This window comes from Toxotes jaculatrix, chromosome 9, assembly GCF_017976425.1.
Source record: "Toxotes jaculatrix isolate fToxJac2 chromosome 9, fToxJac2.pri, whole genome shotgun sequence".
NCBI classification, from domain to species: Eukaryota; Metazoa; Chordata; class Actinopteri; family Toxotidae; genus Toxotes; species Toxotes jaculatrix.
The window spans coordinates 9,352,851-9,379,401 of NC_054402.1; the positions used below are offsets into that span (position 1 = coordinate 9,352,851).

The 26,551-nt window shown below is 41.6% G+C and overlaps 3 protein-coding genes across 4 annotated transcripts; 2 read left to right on the forward strand and 1 right to left on the reverse strand.

Annotated features, from left to right (window-relative positions):
* Window positions 1-249: 249 nt before the first annotated feature.
* ppp1r13l (protein phosphatase 1, regulatory subunit 13 like) lies at window positions 250-12,799 on the reverse strand. 2 transcript variants are annotated; one of them, XM_041046132.1, is made up of 14 exons: window positions 12,599-12,799; window positions 6,868-6,916; window positions 6,652-6,714; window positions 6,420-6,541; window positions 5,582-6,101; window positions 4,761-4,853; window positions 4,514-4,602; window positions 3,687-4,050; window positions 3,126-3,595; window positions 2,699-2,836; window positions 2,372-2,505; window positions 2,058-2,224; window positions 1,545-1,738; window positions 250-1,420 (listed from the first exon to the last, which is right to left on the reverse strand). In XM_041046132.1, exons 3-14 carry the CDS (start codon window positions 6,686-6,688, stop codon window positions 1,385-1,387), a joined length of 2,364 nt encoding a protein of 787 aa, XP_040902066.1. In that variant the 5' UTR covers window positions 6,689-6,714; window positions 6,868-6,916; window positions 12,599-12,799; the 3' UTR covers window positions 250-1,384. The 2 variants fall into 2 exon arrangements, with proteins under 2 accessions (XP_040902066.1, XP_040902067.1); XM_041046133.1 differs by lacking the exon at window positions 6,868-6,916.
* Window positions 12,800-13,535: 736 nt separating this feature from the next.
* opa3 (outer mitochondrial membrane lipid metabolism regulator OPA3) lies at window positions 13,536-15,467 on the forward strand. Its single transcript, XM_041046500.1, has 2 exons — window positions 13,536-13,695; window positions 14,520-15,467. The coding sequence occupies exons 1-2, from the start codon at window positions 13,554-13,556 to the stop codon at window positions 14,846-14,848; spliced, it is 471 nt and encodes a 156-aa protein (XP_040902434.1). The 5' UTR covers window positions 13,536-13,553; the 3' UTR covers window positions 14,849-15,467.
* A 381-nt stretch (window positions 15,468-15,848) lies between these two features.
* Window positions 15,849-26,448, forward strand: hnrnpul1 (heterogeneous nuclear ribonucleoprotein U-like 1). Its single transcript, XM_041046764.1, has 16 exons — window positions 15,849-15,999; window positions 16,502-16,767; window positions 17,128-17,454; window positions 18,492-18,705; window positions 18,870-18,943; window positions 19,068-19,207; window positions 19,465-19,564; window positions 19,685-19,797; window positions 20,006-20,272; window positions 20,614-20,736; window positions 20,829-20,957; window positions 23,342-23,510; window positions 24,277-24,540; window positions 24,772-24,917; window positions 25,011-25,232; window positions 25,518-26,448. Exons 2-16 carry the CDS (start codon window positions 16,536-16,538, stop codon window positions 25,632-25,634), a joined length of 2,637 nt encoding a protein of 878 aa, XP_040902698.1. The 5' UTR covers window positions 15,849-15,999; window positions 16,502-16,535; the 3' UTR covers window positions 25,635-26,448.
* Window positions 26,449-26,551: the final 103 nt, after the last annotated feature.

Here is a 26,551-nt window from a genome sequence, read left to right on the forward strand (position 1 = left end):
TTCTTAATACCAGTGGGGTAGAGATAGTCAGCAGATCAAAAGGCTTGAGTCAAACTTAATTAAAAAAATATTAATTGTGTGTGGCTTCTTTTTTTTTTTTTTTTTTTAGTAATTACACTTATGCATAATAGTGCATTTAATTGATTCATTAGGAATCACAGCAGTCGCTTGGGGGCTCTGTGGTGGAACAGAAGAGGAGCGGGAAAAAGAATGTGAAAATAAATATAACTTCAAGGAAGAATAAACAAATCACTATGAAGATTTAATACAATGCAAAACACAGAGAAATGATTTCACTCCATATTAGTTTACATCAGCTGGTAGTTTTGTAAAATGTAAATTCTATGTTGGTGCTGAATTTATATTTGATTATACAGTGTCATCTGCTGGTCAGCAAAAGACATTTCACAGTCGAATTTTAAGCCTCAAACATAACCGTAACAAAGGTTTTCAGTGGAAACCAAACACACATGACTGATTTATTTATTGAGTATTTAAACCTTTGGTCACTGTGTGCCCCTTTGTGAGGGGTTAAAGGATAAGCATACAGCAGTCCCCTAACAACAACACTCATTCTGTCACTGTGAAGACAAACACATCTACAAAATGACCAGTTTCATTATCATAGGAAACACAAAGCCTTCTCTTTCAAACAAGACAGGCAGCATAAAAATATAACAGAAGAACAAAAACATGTGTAAGGACTAAGCCCTAGTAGAAATGAGCCAAACGCTGGTGAATTCTTGCTGTGGCTAAAGTCTAAGTCTAAGTCTGTGGATAAAGTCTACAGCCACACTCGAACACATACCTATTCAAACATCACATTTAGCTAGTAAAGCCAGGAATTTTTACTAGGATCAATCAGCAGAAAAAGTTGCCTCACACAACAGTTCCAACACTAACACTAACAACTAAGATACACAGAGGCTTTTCAAAATATTGTAAAAGAATAAAACCTCCATGTCAACTCTTGTCTGCTCTCTTTCACAAAGAGTGTGCAATGCTGACAACTTTGTTCCAGTAACGAGCAGGTTGATTTCGCTCCAATTGAAGCTGCCCTTGAGCAAATGAACAATCGTGGGTCATGTTTGTTGACAGTATACAGCTACATTGACCTCGTTGCAGGGAATATGACCCTTTTGTGACCTTTGGACAGACCGACATTACTCAACTGGGAGGTTTAGCACTGTACCGTGCTGCAGCTTCACCAGAAAACCACAGCAGAGCTGATACAAATGATGCCGTCTGTAAAGATTTATCCTCATCAGAAAGGCAAATATGTGCTGAGACTTCTTCTCCTTCAACCCTCCTTGAATGACAGATCAAAAACATTCCTCACGTGTCTCTACACCAGTTTGACCGGGGTTGATCACCAGGAGACCAGTTAGCAGAGAGACTTTGGTCGAACCTTTGGGAAAAGCTGAAAAAAACAAAAACAAACCAAAAACATTAACAATCAGGTTTCATTCTTTGTTATGAAATGCACCGTAGTAAGAAAATCAAAAAGTGAGGGCCACATTGTTCATTAGGCATTGGCATCTTACCCCAAAGTAGTTGTTTGGAACAAATCCCTCCCTGCCACAGAGCGACGCCCACCACCAGCCCGACCCTTCGGGTTTCTGCAGGATAGTGACCATGTCTCCCTCTCTGAAGCTCAGCTCATCGGCTGCCTGAGCTGGGTAGTTCCACAGAGCGTACAGCACCCCGCTGTTCTCCACCCCCATGGCATCCTCCACACCTGATATTACAAAGAACACATAAAAAAGCCTAATGTTTCCCAGACCTTCAACTGCCAGTGAATATTACGTTCAGTGTTTCAAATGCCTTTCCAACTTTCTTATTTTAGCATCAGCTTCATTATGTGAATGTGTGTGAATGACTGATGGGAGACTCATCTTAAAAATATGACATTTAACCGGCAGTTTCTGCAGGAGAAGCAGCAACTGTCAAATGTTGTCATCTTATGATTCATTCTATTATGACTTTTAGCCACTAGTACAGTGTCATAGGGTGTGTGTATGTGTGTGTCAGTTCATGTATGGGCGTAGTGGCCTCACCCTTCAGAAAGCTCTCACACTCCTCAAACCCGACAGCGTAAGGATCACACTTCTGGGAGGCAATCGTGCCATCGCTCTCCGTCATGGCCATGACAGCAGCTCCATTCCTCACCAAAAACTCACACAGCGGACGGTCGTTACAAGAGGCTGCACAATGCAGTGGAGTCCTGTGAGCCAGTAAAACAGCAGTGATTAAGAACATCCAGGGGACAATGTTAGGTTAAGAAAATATCCAAGACTTTTTACAACCTTTACAGGAGGCCAAGGTCAGTGAGAGAGAGGATAAAGCCGTAAAACAACAAGAGAATATTTACCATCCGTGGCTGTCTGGTGCGCTGACATTGGCTCCAATGCGAACAAGAAAGTCTACCACATTGTAGTGACCCCCGCAGATTGCATTGTGAAGAGCAGTGATGCCTTCGTCGTTGGGTTGGCTGGGGTCGTTCATCTATGAAGACCACGTTACACAGAATTGATTCATGGGCTAATTACAACATTTTTTTTTTTTTTTTAGTGTTATGGGTTTAGTGCTTTAGGTAGGAGTAGTAGTATCAGCATAGTAGTAGAAGTAGCAGCAATGCAGCAGTAGCAGTATTGGCAGTTTACTGTATGGGCAATACGGTCTATGCACAGACACACACCTCCTGCACTGCTCTCTGCACTGTCTCCAGTTCTCCAACCAACGCTCCATCCAGCAGCAGGACCAGCGGGCTGAGTCGAGCTCGATGCCCAGAACTTTTGCGATCCCGACTGGACCGCCGCAGAATGGAATGATAGCTCTGAGGGGACGAATGGGAAGCTTAATTGTCTAAAGTAAAACACCGGAGAGCAGAGAACCTCTTCCACCATTTAAAACACATTTAACATTTGCTGTTTAACTAATGACAATTTTTGCCAAATGATGTACAGGAGTAACATAAAAATCTCCCTTACGCACTGAAAGCAAAATAATGAATTCAGTGGCTTTATTACATTTTCAGCCAATTTAGAGGATTTATTTTTTACAGTTTGACATGTTTCTGCTCATGATTATTCCATCATCAGCCACTGCAAGAAAATTTTTCTTACTCTGAAGTCATGGGGAATCAGTGTGGTTGTCTGAGGTGGAGGCACAGGGGCAGGTGCAGGGCTGTCCTCTCCGTCTGAGGAGCTACTGGTCTCGCTACCTTGCTCCCCCTTCTGGCGATGGTCCTTCCTGCGAAAAAGCTTGTCAATGAGATTTTTGTACTGGTTTGGCTGGTAATGTGAGGCCCTCTTCATGGGCCGAGACTGGTCCACGGAGCCCCGTCTCTTCAGGGCACGGGGGATTTCTGCCCGGATACGGAGCAGCTCCTCCAGGTCAGGGATCTCCTGGCTCTGGGCCTCTGGGGCCACCACTGGCTGCAGCCTGGTGGGGCTCAGGGGCCGGGGAGCAGGTGGCACGCCCTGCTCGACCTCCCTACCACCCTCTGGCATTCTGGGATTCTCTGAAATCACGGGTATGTGATGAGCATAGTCCAGTCGCTCTAACTCTGCGTCTACATCCCCTGGGTTCAGCACTGCAAAGATGGAATACACACCACACTTGTATCACAAAGTTAAGCAAAGATCCTGTGAACATATAGTTTGCAGATGTTTAATGTGTTTTACCATCGCTGTATATGGTTGGCTGTCTCAGCTCAGGTGGGTGTTGCTGAGGATGGAGTACAGGTTGGTGGAAGAATTCCCTCGGCATGGGTGCAGGTGGTAGGTAAGCTGCCATGTCCCCTTCTCCTCCCTGGACTCTGGGGTGATGGATTGGCATTCCTCCCCAGTGGGGATTTTGGAGACGCATGATGACGGAGAGAGGAATGGGCCTGCGCTGATGGGACTGAGTAGAAGATGGAGGAATAGAAATACGGGAGATGATGGGCTGAGGGTAGTAAGGTGAGTGGGCTGGGGATGAAACCTCTGGAGGTACTGATACACGCGTGTTACGGGGAAGAGAACCATGGGAAAACTGAGAGCGAGGATCCTGCAAAGGAAAAATAAAGAGAGATAAATTCTTGCTTATCGTAACCCACTGAATCAGATGAAATGGGAAGGTTCTCTTGTAGCGCCAAATCACAGAGACCTGTCGTTTATTCTGTAGCTCTGTGGCACATTTATTGTATGGTTCAGTCTCATTACTTTCTTTCACAATAGAGCAACCACTTGTTTACTATTAGCAGCAACATGCTCTGGTAAACCTGATCAGAACAAAATGGTAGAATAGAGAGCCAAAAGTATGAGGAACACTTGACCTCTATTCACCAGGTGGAAAAAAAAGGATTCCAAAGTGGAAACTATTGTTATGTGAAATGTGATAAGTCCCATTGGGTGTATATGTTTGTGGCTTCTCAAGAACTTGAGGTAAAGCACAAACATTTTTTTGGATTGCAAAAGCTGATTACATAACTTTGGGCTTGTTTGAATGTCTCTCTATTAACACCACCCACCTTTTTGGGACTTGGGGCTGGAGGAGGGCCATCGAGGTTGGATTCTCTCCAGCTGCTGTTTGGCACCGATTGCCGCAGCCATTCTGTCTCTGCAACAGGAAAGTGTTGAGTTAAAAAAACAAAAACCACACAGAGAGGCCATACTCCTTAGGTCTGATACCTAAACTATTTGCCTATGACTAATTCAGCACCTCACATAAAAGTTGAACAAAAAAAGCACAACAGGAAGTAGCAGAAATCAACCAACTGTCATAGGTGTGGTGAGGTTTTCTCTCATAGGACACGTCCAGATCTGTTTCATTCCACTTGCTGGGACTCTTTTGCCGCTGCACGCCCTCGTCTGAGAGAGACAGAGAGAAACTGAATGAGACAGAGAATGAAAATAAAAGCAACAGAAACACAAAAACAGAGTGGGAGAGCTAGAAAGAGGGAGATGTTACAAAAGTAAGTTTTAAGTCCTTGAAAGGACAATATTTTTTCTGAGACTTTTAATTTGCAGAGCTGAAGAACTCATATTAAACATTAAAGACTAATTCAATTCTTTTGGGTAGGTTAGCATTTTCATTTTTTTTATTTGTAACAAACTGGTTGGACTATATTGTGAAACCATCAAGCCAATTAGTAGCATTTCTTGTTTTGTTTTTGCAAAAGCTCAGTTACATCAAAAGTCAGCTTACAGAGCTTCCACCCACGTTTAATAAAAGCAAACTATAATTAACATGACAGCAGAATTACTTATGATTGACTACTGTTATAGATACCACACCCACTTTCTTGACACACCATGTCTAATTACTATGTTTAACACTACGGTACCTGATTCACCGCTTCAGCACCTATCAATTCAATAGGATCAACAATGAATATCATTAGCTGTCCAGCATTACACTGAGGAACAGTTCATAATACCCGTTTTAAATGGTGCATTTCCATCATTTTGCATGAGCTGTACCAGCTTCATGCTTAAACAGCACTGTCACTGAAATCTCTCTCTCTCTCTCTGTCTGGTTTAGTTGACCCACAACTATCAGCTTACTGTCTTATTGCTGGATAACTGTAGCCGCTTACCAGGTTGCCTGAAACCAAAATTTCGAGGGAGTGTGTTGGACATCGGATGATTGAAAGACAAAGGGGAAGGGTTTCTGTCTGGCCGAGGTGACCTGCGGCCCATCATGCTGCTGTCATAAGGGCTCAGCAGATTGGCGGAGGAGTGGAGTGAAGCAGAGCGCGATGACTGGTCAAAAGAAGCAGATGTGGGGCTTGGAGAAGGGCTTCTATCTATGTAACTAACTGAACCTCGCGGGCTCCTGTCGTAACAAGAGGGCGAGTTACGCCTCGGGGTGTGAGGTGACTGTTTGGGGCTCTGCTGGCCGTACGAGTAGCTGTCAGATCCAGCTCGAGGAAGTGGAGAGTGTGTCTCTCTGCGGATCTTGGGGGATGAGAGTGGGCTGGTGGAGAAGACGGGGGAGGACGGGGCATTTATGTTGTTAGAGATGACCATGGGACAGAAGGATGTTGAGCTCGGGTTGGAAGGCATAGAGCTGGAGCTGCCATTACTGCTGCTGCTTGACTCCCTTGTAGTGCTGGTCTGCAGGAGAAAAGTCTGTTAAACATGATACGGAATATCTACAGCATACTACTGGATAGTAAAATTTGAGCACAGTATCATTTTCACAAAGATCAAATATGAATTACTTTTGTTAGAATTCCCTATTACTGCATCCATGAGCACCAAGAGGCCAGCTAGGACAAGGTGCAGGACTTTAACTCACTAGAGCTGGACACTCTCTCATTTATACACAATTCAAATACTAAAAATAATATAGCTGTTGTAAACAAACATAGAAAAGGAGAAACCAGTCCTCAAGGTCTGTGTATGTGTGAGTGTGTTTGTATGTGTGTGTACCTGAGGCCCAGACTTTCTATTGTTACTGTTGGAGGAGGCCTCCTTCAGCAGGGAGTTAAACTCTCGGGATAACTCGTCCGCTGTAGCCAGCGATGCATTCAGGTCATCATTGATGGCCTGGACTGAATATGAACCACATAAACATCACAGACAATTAGCATAGGATATTACTCCCATGTGAACAAATAGACACCGAGCCAAAGAGATAAGTCAAGGGTTTGTGGAAACTCACACAGCATGTTGCTGCCAAAGCTTGTCTGGGAACTCATGGCTGTGAGGTAGCAGCGTTCTGCTCCTGAAAAAGAAAACCACCACAGCGTTTAGGAGGAGAAAAGTCTCACACCACCTTCAGCTAACAATGATTTTACAATCTCGTGACATGTATGTGCTTTAATCGGAGAGACTGGCTAGGACTTGGCATGTATAAGCAGGTATTGTTTAAACCCACCACTTCACTCCTGCTGCAGGCTCCTTGCTCTCTCACCCCCTCAGGCACTCTGACAGGGAGTAAACAACATGTGAACACACAACCTGAATGCTCTTCATGTCCAAACAAGCCACAATTTCCACATTATTGCAAGGAAAGACTTGTAGGCAAATGATTTATGTAAATGTACTGAATGAAATCTCAGCCCTCTGAGTCCCTTAATAGGAGAGTTTGCAGCAGCTGTCTGTCCTGCTTGCTGACTCAACCGCATTATCTGTGATGCCAGGTGTTCAAGCTAACATCACATATGACTGCTTTGTGTGAAAGCCAGTTTCAGACAGACAGACAGGTGCAGTACACAGCTTATCAAGTGGACGTCAGATTATACTAATACTCCAGACGGTTGCGTATGCCAGCACGTCAGTTAGTCCAGACTGGGAGCAGAAAGCTATCCAACTAACGTGTTAATGCCAAAGAGTCATTGAACACCTAATAATCACTTCAAATACCTGCATGGAAAATAATTCTTTATAATTTCCGATTTCTGCTCATCCATATACTCTTTATATGACAAATACAGTAGTCAAATCTTGAGAACATACAGACTTAGGGTCATAAATTCAATCATCAATCCTTTGACACACTGGAGGCTAGTAAAGTGATTTAAGGACTGGTGTGATGTGCTCCACTGTCTTGTCTAGTGACGGACTCTGGCAGCAGCATTCTGGATGAGCTGCAGCTGTTTGGCTAATGTTTTACTACGACCTGTGAAGGCACCTTTACAATAGTCTATCCTGCTGAAAATAAACATATGAAATGTAAGGGACTGTGTTGTTATGTAGAGTTGTGTGTCATCTGCATAATCATTGTAAGAGATATTATAACATTCCATAATCTGAGAAATAGGGAACATTTAGCTGTTGAACAGGAGAGGCCAGAGAATGGACCTTTGAGGAACTCCTCATTATTTTGTTCATTATTATTCATTAAGAGGTGTCAAAAAAGAAAAGCTCACTAATCTGTGGCTTCTTCTACATAAAATACAAAATACAACTGCATCTTTTTTTTTAAGTACTTTAAAAACTTAATATTGTGGAGAACCTTTAGTTCATGACATTCTTAAAAGGACCAGTAAGTCCTGATATGGCCTTCATGTCTAAACCTAACATTCTTTCCATCAGATAGTATATATTTGAATGTTGGGGCTAAAAAAATAATCCCAAATTGTAGTTAAATGACATGTTTATCAAAGTGTATTGAGCCACAACTGTCTCCAATTTACAGTCCTGCCCTAGTTTAAGTAATGATTCCAAGTTTAGTTACACAGACAGACAGAAAGTGAAGTCAGTCTTTCTGCCTGTGGAAAACAAGGAATCCTCTGTCGCTGATGATTCAGCAGCCCTGCCTGCTGTGTGACCACTTACCATTTCTGTGAGCTATTTTGGTTTGTTTCCCACTTCAAAAACAAATGACAGCAACCATTAAACTGTATTATATCATCAATGTGTTGTGTTTAGGGTATTACAGATTTATAGGTTTCTTGTGTCTACATGCCTTCAGTTAGTAAAATCCTAAATTAAACATATGTCTTCAACTGTGAAAAGAAATACCATACACATCTCCAAAGCTGTCCTAGTAGTATCGTGTTTACTTATACAGAAATAGAAAACAATAATACACATATGACAGATACAGATTTGTTGAAAGAATTTTCAGTTTTTCACTAAATGTTCCCTCTTTCTTTGGCTTTTTGTGAAAAGGATGTTTTTCATTTATCTGTACATGATGAACACATGACATCGAACATTTAACAAAGACGTTGGAGGGTTCTTTTGAGCTCCTTTGAGTCAGTTTGGGCACAAAGAGAGACGAGAGTGGGGTGCTTATCTTTGTTGTCATTAGGCCTGATATAATAGTTGTGTTTATTAATTAAATATCGTGTTTATTACTTGAATATCTTGTGAAATTAGACCAAATTCGATCAACTTCTGACACATTCTTCTCATTCACTGGATAAGACCCCAGCACCAGTTGAACATTAGCCAGGGCAACAGGAAAACATGCGTTATATAAGGTCATCAAATTGAAGTGTTCAGCACAGGCAGATAATAAATGTTCTTCACACTGTGTGCCGTGTTGTCTGTACTGTAGCAGGGACTTGTGGTGTCTAAGTCAGACCTGGTGACAGACTCACAGTCCTCACCACTCCTCCCAGTGAGGAATTCACCTCACACATAGCCTGGAATGCTTATCTCTGTCAAGAGCAGCTCACGCAAAAAGAGATTACACTTTCACTGACTCACCGAGGTCAGTTCAATCACTCACTCACTGACCTCTCCCCTTCTTGCCCAGCAGTTCACTCACCCCACCCCTTTCCTCTCCTCCCCGTGAAATTTTTCTGTGTGCTATATGGCTCTCTCTAGTTTTCTCAAGGACAACTTTAACTGTATTAGTCACTGTATTGTTGTCAGCACACTCTCACTCACACCATCAAAGCTAAAATCTATTTGATTTTGTTTTTAGATTTAGTCAATAAAAACTTTTGTATTTGTTTATTAGGTTTATCTTTTGTTTTTGTTGGTAATTTGCATAATGTCTACCTTTGCTTTTCTTATCAGCATATTTTACTGCTGGGTAAGATTTCTAGACTAGGTTGAACTTGGAAGAATGAAGGTTTCAAGGAGAGAAGCATATAAAATTATAGAAATGCATATGGTGAATCAGATTTTTTCTTTTTTTTAATAGTCAACATGCAGATATCACGTATGTTTCATCATAAAATAAAAATACTGTAGAGACTATGAACATAAAAGCACATAAACTCTTATGTGCTTTTATTTAAGGCATTCGTCTTTAAGCACTGAAGAACATAAACATTAATCATCTGAAAATTTAAGGTGGACTGACAGCTTGTGGTCACTGCAGTGGTGCTGTCCTCTATACCAGGCTGGCTGACCTGCTGCTGCACTGAGGTTGGTTTCTCAAGAGAAAAGTTTGTTGGAAAACCTCAGTCATTTTCTTTCCAGTGCTTAGATTACAATGTCAGCTGGTTCCACCATTTTTGCATTCTACAATTAGCTCTTTCGAGTGGCAAAGCCAAGATGAAAGCCCTGAGATTAAAACAACATGAAGGAGTAATTTTAAAAACTCAGAAACTTTGTTAACAGACACTCAGAAAAGTAGAAAGATCCTGTGTGAAGCAGAGGGGAGATTTGAGGATTAAAGACAATAATCATTAGCTTTGCAGAATGCCAGGGTGTGTCTGACCAAGACTGCAAGGAGTCCCTCCTGCTTTCCCATTCCTTTTATGTCCTTCACGATAACGCACCTAACTGACTCTCCAGTTTCTAGTGAACTCCTTATTTTCACCCAGGCTTCCATTCATTTCCTCCCTCTCTTGTTTCACAATTGTGGCTCCCGCCTTCATATCCTTCCTCCAGATCTGTTTGGCTTTGTCTATGTTCATTCTTGGCAGGGAACTTGGCTGAGATTGAATGATAAAAAAATCCTGTGATACAACAATCACTTTTCAGTTTTCTTTGTCATGAAGTCCTAAAACCTAAGTCTGGTGGTGTGGCATCATACAGACAACACAAACTAAATTGTGTCCCACTGGTGAACAGACCTGCTGTGATGACAGGGCTGCGGTGATATACTCTCTTAGGTTCAAAGGGAAAACAAAAACCCTGTTGTTAAGATCTAATTTTCATATGCTTTCACATTTGCTCTTGCATAACATGATTTGAAATATCCAGAATATCATTGCTGTAAAGTCACATGAAGGTGTTTTTGTGGCATAAGTCCAATGTCAAAGATAACATTTAATGTAATGTTTACATTGGCTCAACACTGTTTCTTGTAATGGGAATTATTTGAAATGAGCTGTTGGTATTTCTGGATTCTGACTGGAGATTAAGGCCAGGGCAAACTGCGCAAATACAGGTGGGAGTTACTGTGTAATTATTGCATAAAACATCAGGAATCTGTGTCACAGAGCTCTAGGAAGGAGATCATCTGGTGCATTTATGGTTTTCATGTTCAGTATCCGCCACTACCACAGGAAAAGTGTTTCACAGAAAAGGTAACCACAGCATGTCACCTCAAGCTTTATAGATGATAAAACTATTACCAAAACTGTCATGAAACAGTAAGTTGTTCTGACTTTTTTTTTTTCCTGGGTACATGAGCTGTTGAGTTAAATTTGAATGTTGAGTGATAAGTTCCTTGCTGACATAGGATGTTCCAAAAAAAGCTCATGGATCAGTCATGTCTTTTGTAACTGTAAGCTTCTCGGACAGAAAAACTCCACCCAAAGTACTTTTTACAATGCTCACCTCCGACCTAGTTAGTAATTTAAGTGCTTTCATCCATTCTACTGCAAGTACTCACACACACACACAGTGCATTCTGTTCATTACTGTTATTGCCAAAGAAAACACACAATGCTACTCTAGTGATCTTCTCAAGCTGATGATAAAAATCAGGCTCTGAAGACAATGACAGCGCCTAAACTATGCATGGACCAAAGAATATTTCTGAGACAATAACAACTAATCCTTCACTACATTATAACTTGCCTTCATCCTGATCCTGCAGAGACCCATTTGGCACAGTATGCTAGTTGCCGCCTTCACTTCTAGAGTAATACTGTTCTCCACAGCATGTGACTTAGGAATCTCTCAGTGCTACACAACATAACAGGCATTTCTAGCGAGTTACATGCTTCATCTAATGCCTGCAGTGTGCCATGTACATGCAGGGATGGAAGAAAAGAGTGCAAAGCATTACCAAGAGATGACAAATACGGAATGTCTACCTGCTTGCATGTGTGTACCTGTATGAGCTTTATCACTGAGAGTAAAGTAGAATTCCAGGTGTTCTGGTGACAGTGTGAACAGTTTGTTACAGCAAATGTATGACACAATGCAGCCCAGCTGGTTTTGACTGAGACCCAGTGCAGAACACACAAGCTGGATACGTGCCATTCAAATCCTCCTCTGACGGGAAGGTTTGGTTTGCTGGCATATCATAGTTATGTCACAAAGCTCAGTAAACAGGTGACACATTTGAAAGCAGGACTTGCAACAAGAGTGCACAAGGAGCTCCAAATGTCATGATGGATTTTTAATTTACCACAGCAACACAACACTTCACCACTAATATCATTTGTCTATGACAGGTCACCATATGGCGAACATCTGGCAATAATAAACACTTCAATTGGATAACATCACTATTAAATAACAATTAATGAAATCATAAAACCCCACAGGTCCCTGCAGATAGTAATTCCTCACTAGCATTGACTGTCATAGGCTGTAAATAGCTGTATAATATATGATTGTCTGAAGTTGCTGGTGAAGGGTGCTGTACTTGCTGCACATCAGTCTCTCAATGTCCAGCAGCTGGCTGTTGCACTTCAGCTCTGCTTTGTGGCTGTAGACTGTTGTAGACTGTGAGGCATGCCAGGCAGAGATGGTAACATCTGACTTTCATTAGTTTGAGAACTGGCTCCTCCTCGTATACTAGACCCCTCACAGTGAACGAGAAAACCGCGGAAAGAACTATTCAGAGGAGGAAAAAAGGCGTTTTCACAACAATTGGAGCTGACAGCAACACCACCGTGCACTAATCGCACAACGTAAACATAAAAATAAACGCAATTCTTCATAAATCTTCACCTCACGCAGCCTGATCCCACGCAGAGGTGCGTAGCCTATTCGCCTGCGGGGCGAATTAAAAAGTTCCTTACCTCAAACAATGAAAGTACTTCTGTTCTTTTGTTCCAGACTCGAGAGAAAAGCTGAGTCCTGTTCAAAATTTCTTGTCTTCCTGAAGTCTGGCTCCGTCTGTTTGTCTCTTGTGGCGGTGGCTCCAGACATTTAGTCATAGCTGCGTACTGACTTGAGTTATTTTAGCTCAGAGTCCAGCCCCTCTGACTCTCTCCGCTGCTGTAACCCGAGCCAGGTGTTTCTGCCACAGCTGGCGCAGGTAAAATGTTCCAGCACGTTTGATTGGACGCTTCCACGTCACTTTTTTTGTGAAGCCTTGCAATTATTTTTACTGTCGTCAAATGACTGCCATCGTTTTATTTGAGCTTCTCCGTTTAGAACATAAATGATCTTATACATTTACATGTTGAACTATGTTAAAGATGGACAACATATTTATGAGCGTAATACTTGCTTTACATAATTATACTTATGTTCTTACAGATTTTATTAAATATTGATCCTATAACTATATAGTATCTATAACTGTAATATAATGCTTGTGCCATATGACATCTGCAACTTCCCTTTGGGATCAGTAAAGTAGTCCACCTATCTATCTACTTAAACAATAGAGGGTAATGTTATTTTATGGTGTATATTTGGCGGTTGTTAGAGATGATTTACGGATAATATGTTGTATGTTGTATGTTATATGTTATATGTCATACATCAAATCTTGTTTCAAATCGGGTCGTTTGGGTAAATTATCCGTACTGATTTTTTTTATGCAATTAACCCCAGGTATATGTCTAAATTATGTAGCGTGTCACTACAATTTACACTACAGTTGTGAAATCTACCTAGATTGTCTAGGCCTAGGTGAGCCATTATTTGCACGCGCACGTTTGACTTGACCGTTTAACGTCAGTCATTAAACGTCATCGCGTAACCTCTATGTGCTCCGCCCCACTCTGGTGAGGCGTTTCCGCCAAGATGGTTGTCGGTGCTTTCCCCATCGCCAAGCTCCTTTATCTCGGAGTGAGGCAAATGAGCAAGCCTGTAGCGAATCGGATAAAAGCGGGAGCCCGGAGAAGCGAGTTCTTCAAAAATTACATCTGTCTGCCTCCGGCACAGAGTGAGTAACCGAGCTAATGGCTGCTAATGACCGCTAGATTTCAGTGTCAGACACCCCTGGATGAAGTGAGGGTTCCAGCAACCAATGACATTGTAGCGTTCCAGACCGCTTACCCAATCATCTTCATTGGTGTTGCTGGTCGACCAATAGTAACCAGGGAAGCTCGTAGAGGGCGGGTCTTACCTGTCATTGAACAGGTTGTAGTCTGAAGCCTTTGGTTTTATCAGGATAGGACAGTTGTCTGTTTTTCCTTCAGGTCCTCCTTAGATTATGATATTAGGTGGGAGTATTTTAGACCAGGCACCGTGCCCAGTTATTTAGACATTTCCAAGTCGTTCAAAACGCAGAAAAAATGCCAAGGTTCGCTATGTTATTTATACTGTAGGTGCTGTGCTGCGCTGTACCTAAAAACTCTTCGTCATAGGACTTAAATCAAAAAAACTTGGCGAGCTCTGAATGATTCCCATTCATTTTCAAAAGCATTTATACTATTTATAAAAGCTGATTCGCATAAACTAATCAAAGATTGCGACATTAAAAAGAGCGAAAATGAAAGCATGAAAGAAAACCTGAGTTACTTGAGTTTAGCAGAGTCTAATAGTGTAAACTCACTACAGATGTGTCTTGGCAATCCCACAGTGCAGTTAGTGTAGAATTCACACTTACAGTGCTTACTGTACTGAACACATGCAACATAATCAACACGATCATAAATCCATTCCCCCGTGTATCATCTGGCACACGTGCAAATGTGAGCAAGACCCAAATCTTATGTTTAAAGCATAATTTTGTGTTTGTATATTGTTTGCTCATTTTCCTCACAGTCTACCACTGGATTGAGATGAGAACAAAGATGCGGATCATGGGCTTTAAGGGTTCCGTCATTAAGCCACTGAATGAGGATGCGGCTGCAGAGCTGGGCGCAGAGTTGCTGGGAGAGGCAGTTATCTTCCTCATTGGTGGTGGATGTATGGTGCTGGAGTACAGCAGGCAGGCTGCTAACTCCCGCCGCAAAGAAGAGGAGCTGCAGGAGACCATCACAAGTCTACAGACTCAACTAGCAGAACTAACACTAACCACAGAGACTCTAGATGCTCAGCTGAGAGAGGTCAACAGGCAATTGCTGTACCTTCCTGCTCCTACCAAAAAGTGATCAAATTAGTTCTTTGCTGTATGGCATAGTACTGTTTGTTGATCTGTGTGTGAAGGAATAAGAGTGCACTATCACAGTACAGCCATATATACAGCCTGATGACAACCCTCCTTCACACACTGTCCTCTAAACCCATAAAGTTGGGTGGAAGACATGGACATGAGCATATCAGTGCGTTGTGGATTGGGCTGCTATCCTTAGCTCATGTTTTGAGCAACTAGGTGTAAAGGGGGATTGCTATGATATTCATAGTGAATTTCTATGGTTCATCTTGCATGTAAGAGCTGACTGTATAAAGATTTACAGTACAAGGCAATGGTGACCCTAAAATTAATATATTTGATAACAGCTCCAGCATATTACTGTTTATTTCAGTGATCTTTATGGACCTTAATGCAGATTTTTATGCTTCGTTGGCTTCAGTTATGAGAGTTACTCTAGGTTATATAGTGCCACTCAAACCCAAACAAGCATTGGGTCACATCAGTGGATTATTTTTGACAGTATCTGCCCCTACAGTTTCATGGACATGTTCACCGTTAATCCCTTTGCTGGCTCATGTACATTGGATGTGATGGCAACTGTAAAAAGAATGTGTTAAATAAAATGGTATGCTGTCTGTTAATGGAGTTTGTGTCACATTACACACAAATTAAGATGAACAAAAGAAAATTAAAGAATAACTGAACCCAAATAAGCCCCATCAAACAATGCATCTTTTCACCACTTCACGTAAACAAACTGCAAACTATAAAATCCCTTTTTCAGTATCATCTGTAGGCAGAAGTGATCTGTCGTGTGTTTATAACACTACGCTACCCAGCATGCCTTCAACGTAAACACCACAACACTTCCTATTATGGAGCGTTCCAAGTGGATAATACGTAACATACAAACCAGCTAAGCTAACATTTTGGCTTTCCCTCACATTCCTATATACAAACACAATTCTACTTGTACTTGATCTGCGGAAACAATACGTGCATCCCGGTGTAGGTTTAAAATTCACAGTAGAAGCCGCTCATAAATGCGTGTTTGAGTCCAGGTTTTGTTAACGTCCGGTTTGAGCTTTAGACACTGGAGGGCGGTAGCGACTTTTTCAATCTTCTAGCTTCCACCGCCGCTGACCCGCGCAACTAGCGTGAGAGGAGGTAGGCCCCAACCTTATTTTGTATCTTCTTTTGCAAAATTACCGTGCCGGGAACTTAGCAAACAACGCATTCAATATATTACTTTACTGGGAAAACAAAGCATCGACTGCAGCTTTTATATTATCAGAGTTAAAGTTACTTGCATCGGTTGGCGGTACGTTAGCTAGCTTATGGCTAAGAAGGTTATCAGCGTTAGCCACTTAGCGTCAACCTGAAAAAAATTACAACCACAGCAAATAGTTTAGTGATAGTTTCATCTTGCAGAAAGCTGTATAGGAAAAGGGTATGTATAAAGCTGGGATTGCATGGTTTATATATCTGTAGTGGAACAAGTTATACTGCTGCGATATCCATCCACTGATGCAAGTCTAGCTAACCAGCTAGCCGACCTAGCTGAGACTGCCGCGCAACAGATATCGATTTGAAAGTTAGCAGGACGCAGTGTTGTTAGCAGTACTTTTGTACGATTTGTACGATTTTGAACGTTTCCTGTGTTTTTTAGTAAACAGATAAAGGCCGCAAACATTTGAAACACAATGAGTGTTGACGTGAAGAAACTGAAAGTCAACGAATTAAAAGAGGAGCTCCAGCGCCGCGGCCTGGACACCAGAGGCCTGAAGGCAGACCTGGTGGAGAGGCTGAAATCCGCTCTGGAGACTGAAGCTCAGGCGGATGCCTCAGAGCCAGGGGAGCAGGATGATGAGTACTGCCAGGACTATCAAGATAACGAAGGAAACGAAGAGGGAGAGGATGCCCAAGTGCAACAGGGTAATACTGTTTATTTACAAAACAAAAAAGTTAATTGTTTTTTGCTTGTATAACTCATAAACTAAGCTTTGTGACATTAGTAACAGGCTGTGCATTTTATTTATTACTTGGTATGTGCAGTCTATGTACACACATTAAGTTTCAACAGATCCATATACTAGGTCTAAATTCTTATTGTTTGGCTTGCTTGTTTGACAGAGTTTTTTAATAACCACTTGTTTGTTGCCCATTCTGTGTATTTAATTTGAATAGGTCACAGTGCACTTGCAGATGAGAAAGTAAAGAGAACAAAGTGTCAAAAACTAAAAGTGGCCGTTTAGTGAGGACTAAAAGTTTTGAATTTTCCTTTTTCATTTGCAGAAGCACCTGAGGATTATGCTGATGATGATGGGGATGGAGATGGGGATGGAGATGGGGATGGAGATGGTGAAGGAGATGGTGAAGGAGATGGTGAAGGTGATGGTGATGGTGATGTCCCTGAAGAGGAAGATGAGGGGAGAGATTCAGGTGGTTACTATGAGGAAGAGGAGGCAGAGGGCGAGCCTTACGAAAGTCAGCCAACTTCAGACTCGGGTCACAGCATGCCTGACTTCACAGCAGATGTCGACATAGACAAATCTGAAGTGATGTCAGAGGAACAGACCAAGCCTGTGCTGAAGCCAGAGGAGAACATTGAGATCAAACAAGGTGATTTTTAGCATACAGGGATTGATTAATTTATGTATTAATTTATGTAATAAGATGTTTTGATTGTCACCTTGCAAAATATTCACCACTATAATTGTGAAGATCAAGATAGAGTTGAGAGAGATAAATTCACCAGACACAGCAAAGCTTTAATGCTTTTTAAGGATGACACGCGTGTCATTTCAAGGGTGGTACAATGACTCTGTGGTTAGTACCATCACCTCATAGAGCAGGTTGGAGTTGGTGTGCAGTTTGCTCTGCTCTGGGGCTGCCTGCTTCTCCTGAATTGTTAAGATGGGTCAAATATAGAGGACAACTCTCCCCACAGGCTTAGTAGACACCTTCTTAGAAATGCAGACTAAACCAAGCATGACAGTACAATTTCAAAGCAGGTAAGACTTAAAAAAAATCTATCTACTGTCACATGTACTTCTACAGGAAATTTCACAGACTTCACAGGCCTGTTAAATCAAAGAGCCTTCACACGACCTACATGTATGTGCTTTCACTAATTTCTCCTGATTAGAATTACTTAATTTGTGCTTTTGTAGCACCAGTTGATATGAAACAACTTGAACCTTCATCTTTTTTTTATGCGTGCATGTAGTTGGGTCATGTCATGTCAGCATCACTCCACCGAACTTAAACTTGAGTGGAAGGCTTTCAGAACAACTGAAAACCCTCGTGAATGTCTGTAGGCCTTGAAATGACACATCACATTAGAGAGCAGAGTTTGTGAATGGCCAACTTAAAGGTTCCCTGTGGAGTTTTAGACTTTTACTATTACTATGGAGCTGTTTTGCTATGAAAGAGTCCTGATTTGTTCATTTTATACATGTGCCCCATGATGCATATGGGTACCAGGATACACACCATAAAAGTTATGAAAATTATGGTGTTAGCAAAGTTGGTGAATTGGCAGGATTCTGGCAACCTGATATGGAAAATGTACAATGATAACTCACTTCTCCCAGTTTATTTGGTAAACTTGAATGTTTTAAGGTTTTATTTCTCTTAACGTTCATTTATCGTTTTAGATATCAAAGTGGAGGTCAAAATGGAAGATGACCCTGAGGCTGCTGGAGAAAGGAAGCAGGATATTCACGAGACAGAACAGCAGCGTGGGCAAGATGGTGCAGGTCAGGTTGAGCAAGTCAAAGTGGAATCTGATAGAGGAGGACACTACGGACGCAAGAGACCATATGAGGAGAACAGGGGCTACGGCTATTATGAGCACCGTGAGGACAAGAGGTATGCTCATCATAAATTGTGATATTTTGATTTTTGGCTTTTAGCTGGTGTTCTGAATAGCACAATAGTACAATACACCAACAACAGAGTAAGTGAAGTGCATGTCATTGTCAATGAAAGTAACTTTTAGGCTGTTAACTTCATACTGTCCTGATATTGTACAGATCCCGCACACCACAGCCCCCTGCTGAAGATGAGGAGGAGAACATAGACGACACTCTTGTTACAATTGATACATGTAAGTACACTTTACCACCCTCATACAGCTGCACAGTTTAAACCAGAGTAATGCATGATTATATCATGTGCCACATCTGTAGCGCCAGTTTTTACAAAGAAAATCTGTTTTGGTTTCTTTTCAGACAACTGTGATCTGCACTTCAAAGTGTCCCGAGATCGCTACAGTGGTTATCCACTGACCATCGAAGGGTTTGCTTACCTGTGGGCCGGAGCGCGAGCAACACATGGTGTCACCCGGGGTCGTGTGTGTTATGAGATGAAGGTAGTATACACAGAATGAGTTTCTACCTCTAGTGGCAATAAAATAAAAAATGCCAATAAACCAAAAAATGCTTTGTCAGCTTTTCTGATAGAGCAGGACAATTTCATCTGAGTCACAGTAAATAAACCTTTTCTGTAAACGATGTCCACAGATGATATAAAGATCTCTGATACATCACACAGGCTTTATGTTATATTATTTTTGAAAGTGTATGAGCTCTGGCTTGTTTTTGAGCTGATTTGTTTCCTATTCTTCAGCTCAATGAGGAAATTCCCGTGAAGCACCTGCCCAGCAGCGAGCCAGATCCCCACGTGGTCAGAATTGGATGGTCCCTCAACAACTGCAGCACTCAACTTGGTAAGAGGAGCAGCTGTCTGAACAATCAAACTGATGTTCAGCATGGATGAATCTTTTACTGTAACTGAGAAAATTTGGTCGTGAATAGAATAGAAAATGGATTTAATTGTCATGTTTTAGGTGAGGAGCCATTTTCCTTCGGATATGGAGGAACAGGAAAGAAATCATCTGACTGCAAGTTTGCGGACTTTGGCGAGAAGTTTGGCGAAAATGACGTCATCGGCTGTTACATCGTAAGTTATGGCAACAGAGATTGAATTACTCCATCTTCTTTTAATGGCTTTTGATCATTGGTCTTACTTTAAATTACAATACAAGTAAGAAGAATTGACATGAATTTGACAAATTCATAATTGGTTGTAGCTCATAATTCTTGTGTTTTGTCCATTTATTTGACATTACAGTGTTAGCAAGATAAATTCATGATGACTGTAATTTTAGGACTTTGAAAGTGGTGAGGAGGTGGAGATGGGCTTCTCTAAGAATGGAGTGTGGTTGGGTGTGGCTTTCCGGACAACCAAGGAGGAGCTGGCGGGTCGGGCCCTGTTCCCTCATGTTCTGGTGAAGAATTGTGCTGTCGAGTTCAACTTTGGACAGAGGCGGGAGCCTTTCTTTCCCCCACCAGAGGGATACACCTTCATCCACAATCTAGAGATGGAGGACAAGATCAGAGGCACTAAGGGACCTGCCAGCAAATCTGAATGCGAGGTAGGGCAGTACTGACATGAAAGAACAGTGTATGGCATTTATACCTGTAAAATATTTAATTGTGATTAACGCAAGCAGCCCAAAAGTGAGGTGCAGTTCCTACGAGACTCAACCTTGTTCAATTTGGTTTTTATTTTTTCATAACATTAATCATACTGAATATAATTAGAATATTATTTGGCACTGATAAACATGGAAAACATTTACTAAACTAATCTTAATATATTCAAATTCACTTGAAGAGATGAAATTCATTTTACATCACACATTTTTATTGATTTTAATAGGAGCTGGGCTAATAAAGTAAAAATTAACCGGTTTTCTTTGTTGACTTGTTTCAGATCTTGATGATGGTTGGCCTGCCTGCTTGTGGGAAGACTACCTGGGCCATAAAGCATGCAGAGACTAACCCTGAGAAGAAGTACAACATCCTGGGCACAAATGCCATCATGGATAAGATGAAGGTTAGTTTGGGCCACCATCCCCCAAACAAAGTAAACCTACACATACGGTTTTGCAGTCCATCATTTTTGCCATTTGGCTGTTTGTTCTTCAGGTGATGGGCCTGCGTCGCCAGAGGAACTATGCCGGGCGCTGGGATATTCTGATACAGCAGGCCACCCAGTGTCTGAACAGGCTGATTGAGATCGCTGCCCGCAAGAGACGCAACTACATCCTGGATCAGGTACTGCCCTCCCACACACACTCTGCTCTGATTCTCGCCACAGTCAGTCAATGTGCCCTGATGATCACTCTCTCTAATGGACTATTTATTTATCTTTCAGGGTGGCTCTGTGTATTATAGAGTAGAAGAAGCATTGATCACCCTCTTGTCACTTGCTTGTCATGCATTGTTAAAGAAAATGGTTAATGGCTCTCATAAGTGACAGAATATTTCATGTTTTCATCCCTCAGTATATTTGCACTTGCTATTTCTTGTCATAATACAGTATTGTTTGTCTTGTGAATTTCAACAATGTACAAGTAAACCATGACTATGTAAAGATGTTGAGAAACAAGTAAGCTCTGACTGGTGAGTAAGAAAAACACCTTCTGTTGCTAATTTAATAAGACAGAGTTGATAGCTTTTTAAAAGCTATTTTTAAGTGAGATACATGGAACTTTTGAGTGTGTTTTTTAATAAATTGACCCTGAAGGTAAGTAATGACTAACAGTTTTTAGATTTTCAGACCCTTGTGTTCAGCAAATGTGAAATAAAGGTAGGTGGGTCTGGTGGCGAACTGTGGCTTTTCAGTGGACACTGTGAGTATGTGCAGGTAGGTTATATATGTCTGTTGTTGTCTTGAATGGGACTAGAATTCGTATGAAGATGAGGTAAGTCGAGGTAAGTGTGGGGGGACCCCTTCAGAACAGCAAGTTATCTCTGATGTAGCATAGCATGCTTTTGTAGAGAAGTGTATCAGACTGATTGTGGTATAACAAAGGTTTCAGTTCAAGTCAGATGATTTTCTGTTAAAATCGAGAATAGTCAGGATCATGTGGTTGATTTATAGATGTTGTTAATGGAAATGTTGGTCTATGAAAGACAGCAGTAGGCTTTGGCACTAGGGTACAGCATTGGAAATCAAATTAAATGCAAGTTAGCGAAACTATTAGAAGTCTGATATTCTCTTCACTGATGATTCAAATGTTTTTTTTATATAAATATCAGTCTGACACATTACTGTTGAACTGAGCACATACTAAAACATGTCGTGTTGCTGAGTGTAGAAACTGCTGGTTATTGTTGAGTGAACAGGGAGATTGATTGCAGCTGGTACTTTGAGTTGTTTGCTCATACAGAAGCTTCGCTGTGATAAAATGCGTGTAAGTGCTGGTGACAGCACATCCTCTGTCTAAATAACATGACACGGCATGATTCTCACTTTATTCTTACATCATCTGCATGTTTGCCCATCTGTTGCGGTTTTATTACTGAACCTATAAATTAGTCTAATAAAGGGTTTGTTATTAAGGTCGAGTTCTGTAGTGGAAGCAGTTGCAGATTTAAAACGCTCATGGATGTATGAAAAATTTCTTAAAGTTTGTACCTGCTGTGTGACGATACTTCGTGAACATTTATAGTTTTTGCAGTATGCTGGAGTGCAGTTGGTACTTTTAAAATGTGTCTAAACTTCACAAATGACAGTAGATGTTGGATTTTGTGCGTAAATTCCACTTCATTTAATTTTAAGGAGGAAGTTTGATGAGGCATCTCTGGCAGCATGGTATAGGAATGCATCACTTAATGTTCCCAGTTTTCACAACTTTCCAGAATGTGTGTTGACTAAATTATGTATGGCATGGCAAGAGTCCGTACATGTAACCACTAAGAAACATCCAACACCCTTTTCTTTATGAGAAATGACACTTAATGGCAGCTTAAGTTTGTTTGGTGTCCCCCCCCAAGATATTCACAGCTATATTTTCCTCACCCAAATAATGTGCCAAAATTTGATAGAGAGTACCAGTGCGTAAATACTACAGAACACATTTGAAAATCATTGCATGTTGTACCATCCTAACTTTGCATTTAAACAGCTTGTTCTGTTCTGCAAGGACATAATTGCTTGGGTTATAGTTTATGATACAGCCTTTGGACAGAGTGCACAGCTTCCTGAAGTTGCTCACAGGAGAATAAAGCAGTGATTCTACAGCATTTTTAAAACATATTAACAATGCAGCAAATTGTCACTGGTTGAAGAGGTACTTGGAATAAGCACTATAACTGCTATTTAAATGTGAGTTTTTATTATTGATAAACACTGTCTAAATGTTGTTAGGTAGCTGAGTAAAGGTACAGTGTAGTCAGTTTAGATATTTTTGGGGTCCCTTTCTGTCCATAATTATCATTCATCAACAGCCACTGGGCACCTGGATGCATAGCCTGTGAGGTAAGTCTGTGGAGTGATGAGAGGCCATTAGCACTTGAGTAAAAACGTAGACTGACATCCAAGCCAAACCTCTCTCACTTCATTATTGCAGGGTTCCAGCTTCCTTCCAGTGGAAAGCCACTACAAGTAAACAATAACAAACAAGCTTCTACTTCTTTCTTGTCACCATTGCTAGACAAATGTATATGGATCAGCAAGGAGACGAAAAATGCGTCCTTTTGAAGGTTTTCAACGCAAGGCTATTGTAATTTGTCCCACGGACGAGGATTTAAAAGAACGAACATTAAAGCAAACCAATGAGCAGGGGAAGGATGTGCCCGATCATGCTGTTTTAGAAATGAAAGGTAGGAATGCTGTGGAAACAACAAATAAAACACCAGATCTACTTTTTACTTTTTCTATGTGTTGTCTCTAAAATCAAACTTGGAAGATGCCCCCCTACCCCCCCTTCCCTTATCATAGCCTTTGGCCAGATATCAGACCTGGACATTTTTTTAAACAGTCCACATGAATTTGATTCTTCCTTATTTTTGCCCTCTATCTGCCACTTGCCATTCAGCTTACTTCTAATGCACTGCAAACTGAGACTTGGGACTTGTTGAGGTCATGTAATAAGTAGAGCTAATATTGCACAATTGGCTTCCCTGAAAAGGATATTTCCAAATGGCAAACTTACAAGCAGTCACATGCTCAAGTTGTTGGAAGTTAATTTGTAATAGCATTACATCAGCTGTCCTTGGTTTGCAGTGCTGTTTCCTCTTCTCACCAACCTTCTACTTGTCCTTTTTGTCCCTCTCCCCACCTCTACTGAAGTCTCCTCCCTCCCCCGTGTCTGCTTAAACAAATGTTTCCTCCATGTTCCCCTGGAGGTAATGTTTGTTCCCTTTACCCTGCCCTCTGCTTTCATCTATCTGCTCTTAGTTTCTCTATGATTTCTGTTGCCTCTGTATGGTAGTAATAATTTTTCATTTTGTTTTCCGGTGGTGTGGCTGCTCTGGTCTTCACTACAACCCCCTACCCCTCTCTCTTTCTCTGTCTCTCCATCCATCTTTTGCTGGATGGGCTGTCTTTCTTCTCCTCCTCCTGTGGTCACCTCTGTCACTTTCCAAGCCAACTTTACTCTCCCTGAGGCTTGCGACTTCCTGGAGGCGGTGATGTTCATTGAGCTGCAGCGAGATGAGGCTGAAAAGCTGTTAAAGCAGTACAATGAGGAGGGCCGCAAGGCTGGCCCGCCCCCTGAAAAACGCTTCGACAACAGGCAGGCTGGCTTCCGTGGCCGCGGCGGTGGTAGCTTCCAGCGGTACGATAACCGTGATGGGTCCCGTGGTGGCTACCAGAACCGCAGTGGAGATGGAGGCGGTGGATACAGAGGAGGTGAGCGCTGCAAGTTCCCCATACCTCATGCACTGTCAGAGTGATGATCCCTCAAACACAGAGAAGGTTGTGTAACAACACTGCAGCTTGTTTCAAAAAGAGTTCTTCTCACTTAACTCTGTTTTGAATTTGAATGTAATACATGAGAGGTGCAAACTGGGGCTGGGTATACCAGTATACAGCGAAGTTATGTTTATTGGTGTTGTTAGATAATTATTGTTTATTTGACAGGCTACAGTCGTGGCAGCTATAACCAGAATCGCTGGGGCAACAGCTACCGTGATGGAGGCTCTGATGCACGCGGTGGATACAACCGCAACCAGCAGTCGGGAGGAAGCTACAATCGCCCGGCTCCTTATAAGGGAGGATACAACCAGGTACTTAGCATGAACTCTGTGTATGAAATTTTCTAAATGAATAAATGGGGAAAAAAACAAACTAATAGGAAATTAATCTATTCTCCTGAACAGGGCTACAACCAGAGCTACAACCACGGGTACAACCAAGGCAGCTACAGCCAGAATTACTACAGCAACTACAGTCAGTACCCAGGATACAGCCAGAGCTACAGCCAGACACCTGCCACTGGACAGACATACAACCACCACCAGCAACAGCAACAGCCACAGCAGCAGCAGCAACAGCAACAACAGCAGCAACAACAACAGAGCTACAACCAGCAATATCAGCAGGTAATTCAAGAATGATGAAATACTGCCTGACCCTGCTTGTTACAAACATTTTACAATCCAAAATGGGACGGGGGGAGTGAGTGATGGGGCTGTCAGAGGGCGTGGCTCTGTGCGAGCTGCAGGAGGTGTTTTAAAATTTTATGCTCGTAAGATTTGGAGTTGTGCTGTGCCTAAGAGACGTACAAAAATAGAAATGCAGGGACAATTTGTGAGGGGAAAAAAGGTTTAAAAAAAATAATTAACATACTCTCACTGTAGTGTTTGCTATCTGTTCCTCCCCTCCAGTATGCTCAGCAGTGGCAGCAGTACTACCAGAACCAGAACCAGTGGAACCAGTACTACAGTCAGTACGGCAGCTACCCTGGACAGGGCAGCCAAGGCTCATCTTCTGGTTCCCAGTAGCTTTGCCCTACATCCTGCATCCACCTGTGTCCTGAACACCTCTGACCTCTGCAGCAAATTGATTTTTGTACAGTTCCACATTAAGCCACCAAACACAACTGTCTCTGTCTGGTTTAACACAGTATCCTTCATTCCTCACCGATCAGTGTAAACACAAATCATATACAGTTTGATGTCTTTGCATTTTCTTTTTTTTTTACTGAATGAAGTCTTACTCTTTAAGCAGTGACCGTGAGGTGGTAGATAGGTATCAAAACATTTAATGAATGTTATCTATTATGCATTGAATGTGGATGTGTGTTGAACTGCAAACTCCACATTTCCTACAGGTTGAAGAGGTAAATGTCTATTTCTAGGATGCATAGTGTGAAAAAGTGACGGGGCAGCAATATAGCAAGGCCTGAATAATTTTGCTTGTTTTGAGAATCTTAAAGAACAAAGTGCATGCTTTTTACCTTCATGACCCTCTCCTTTGTCTCGCTTTTTTATTTTTCAGTTACCGAATGAGAACATTTTATTCACGCTGATAGAATCCAAACATTTTTTTAGGTGTTGATACTGTAGTATTTAAGCGTTAATCCAGTCTTTGAGAAGAATATTTTGCCACTCTTGTTGAGTAGTTGTATGTGCATTTTTGTTTTGGGTTTTCTTTTTTTTTTTTTTTTTATCAATTTGTGATTGCTATTCATTGAGTCCAGTAGTTAAATCCAGTTCTGTCAAACCCATTTTTTCTACCTGAAAGTGAAAATCTGATTATGACCAGTTACCCAAGCTGTCTTCTTGTCTTTATACAGTAAAAGCAGTTGTATACGCATGGAGATGTTAATATGATCCTTTTTTTTTTTCTAACAGTGAGTTTGGTCAAACACAACACATACGGTTTGATTTATCATTCCTGGTGTATTTTTCTCATTTTA

Bases quoted from the DNA above. Each gene is read 5' to 3' on its own strand.
- ppp1r13l (XM_041046133.1), bottom strand. From the start codon at position 6,688: ATGAGTTCCCAGACAAGCTTTGGCAGCAACATGCTGT. The intron at 6,102-6,419 runs GTACACACACAT...TTTCTCCTGCAG, and splicing joins ATAGAAAGTCTGGGCCTCAG to ACCAGCACTACAAGGGAGTC. The intron at 2,837-3,125 runs GTAAGAAAAATT...TCGTCCCCTCAG, and splicing joins TGATTCCCCATGACTTCAGA to AGCTATCATTCCATTCTGCG.
- hnrnpul1 (XM_041046764.1), top strand. From the start codon at position 16,536: ATGAGTGTTGACGTGAAGAAACTGAAAGTCAACGAATTAAAAGAGGAG. The intron at 19,798-20,005 runs GTAAGTTATGGC...CTGTAATTTTAG, and splicing joins ACGTCATCGGCTGTTACATC to GACTTTGAAAGTGGTGAGGA. The intron at 23,511-24,276 runs GTAGGAATGCTG...TCACTTTCCAAG, and splicing joins TGCTGTTTTAGAAATGAAAG to CCAACTTTACTCTCCCTGAG.
- opa3 (XM_041046500.1), top strand. From the start codon at position 13,554: ATGGTTGTCGGTGCTTTCCCCATCGCCAAGCTCCTTTATCTCGGAGTG. The intron at 13,696-14,519 runs GTGAGTAACCGA...TTTTCCTCACAG, and splicing joins CTGTCTGCCTCCGGCACAGA to TCTACCACTGGATTGAGATG.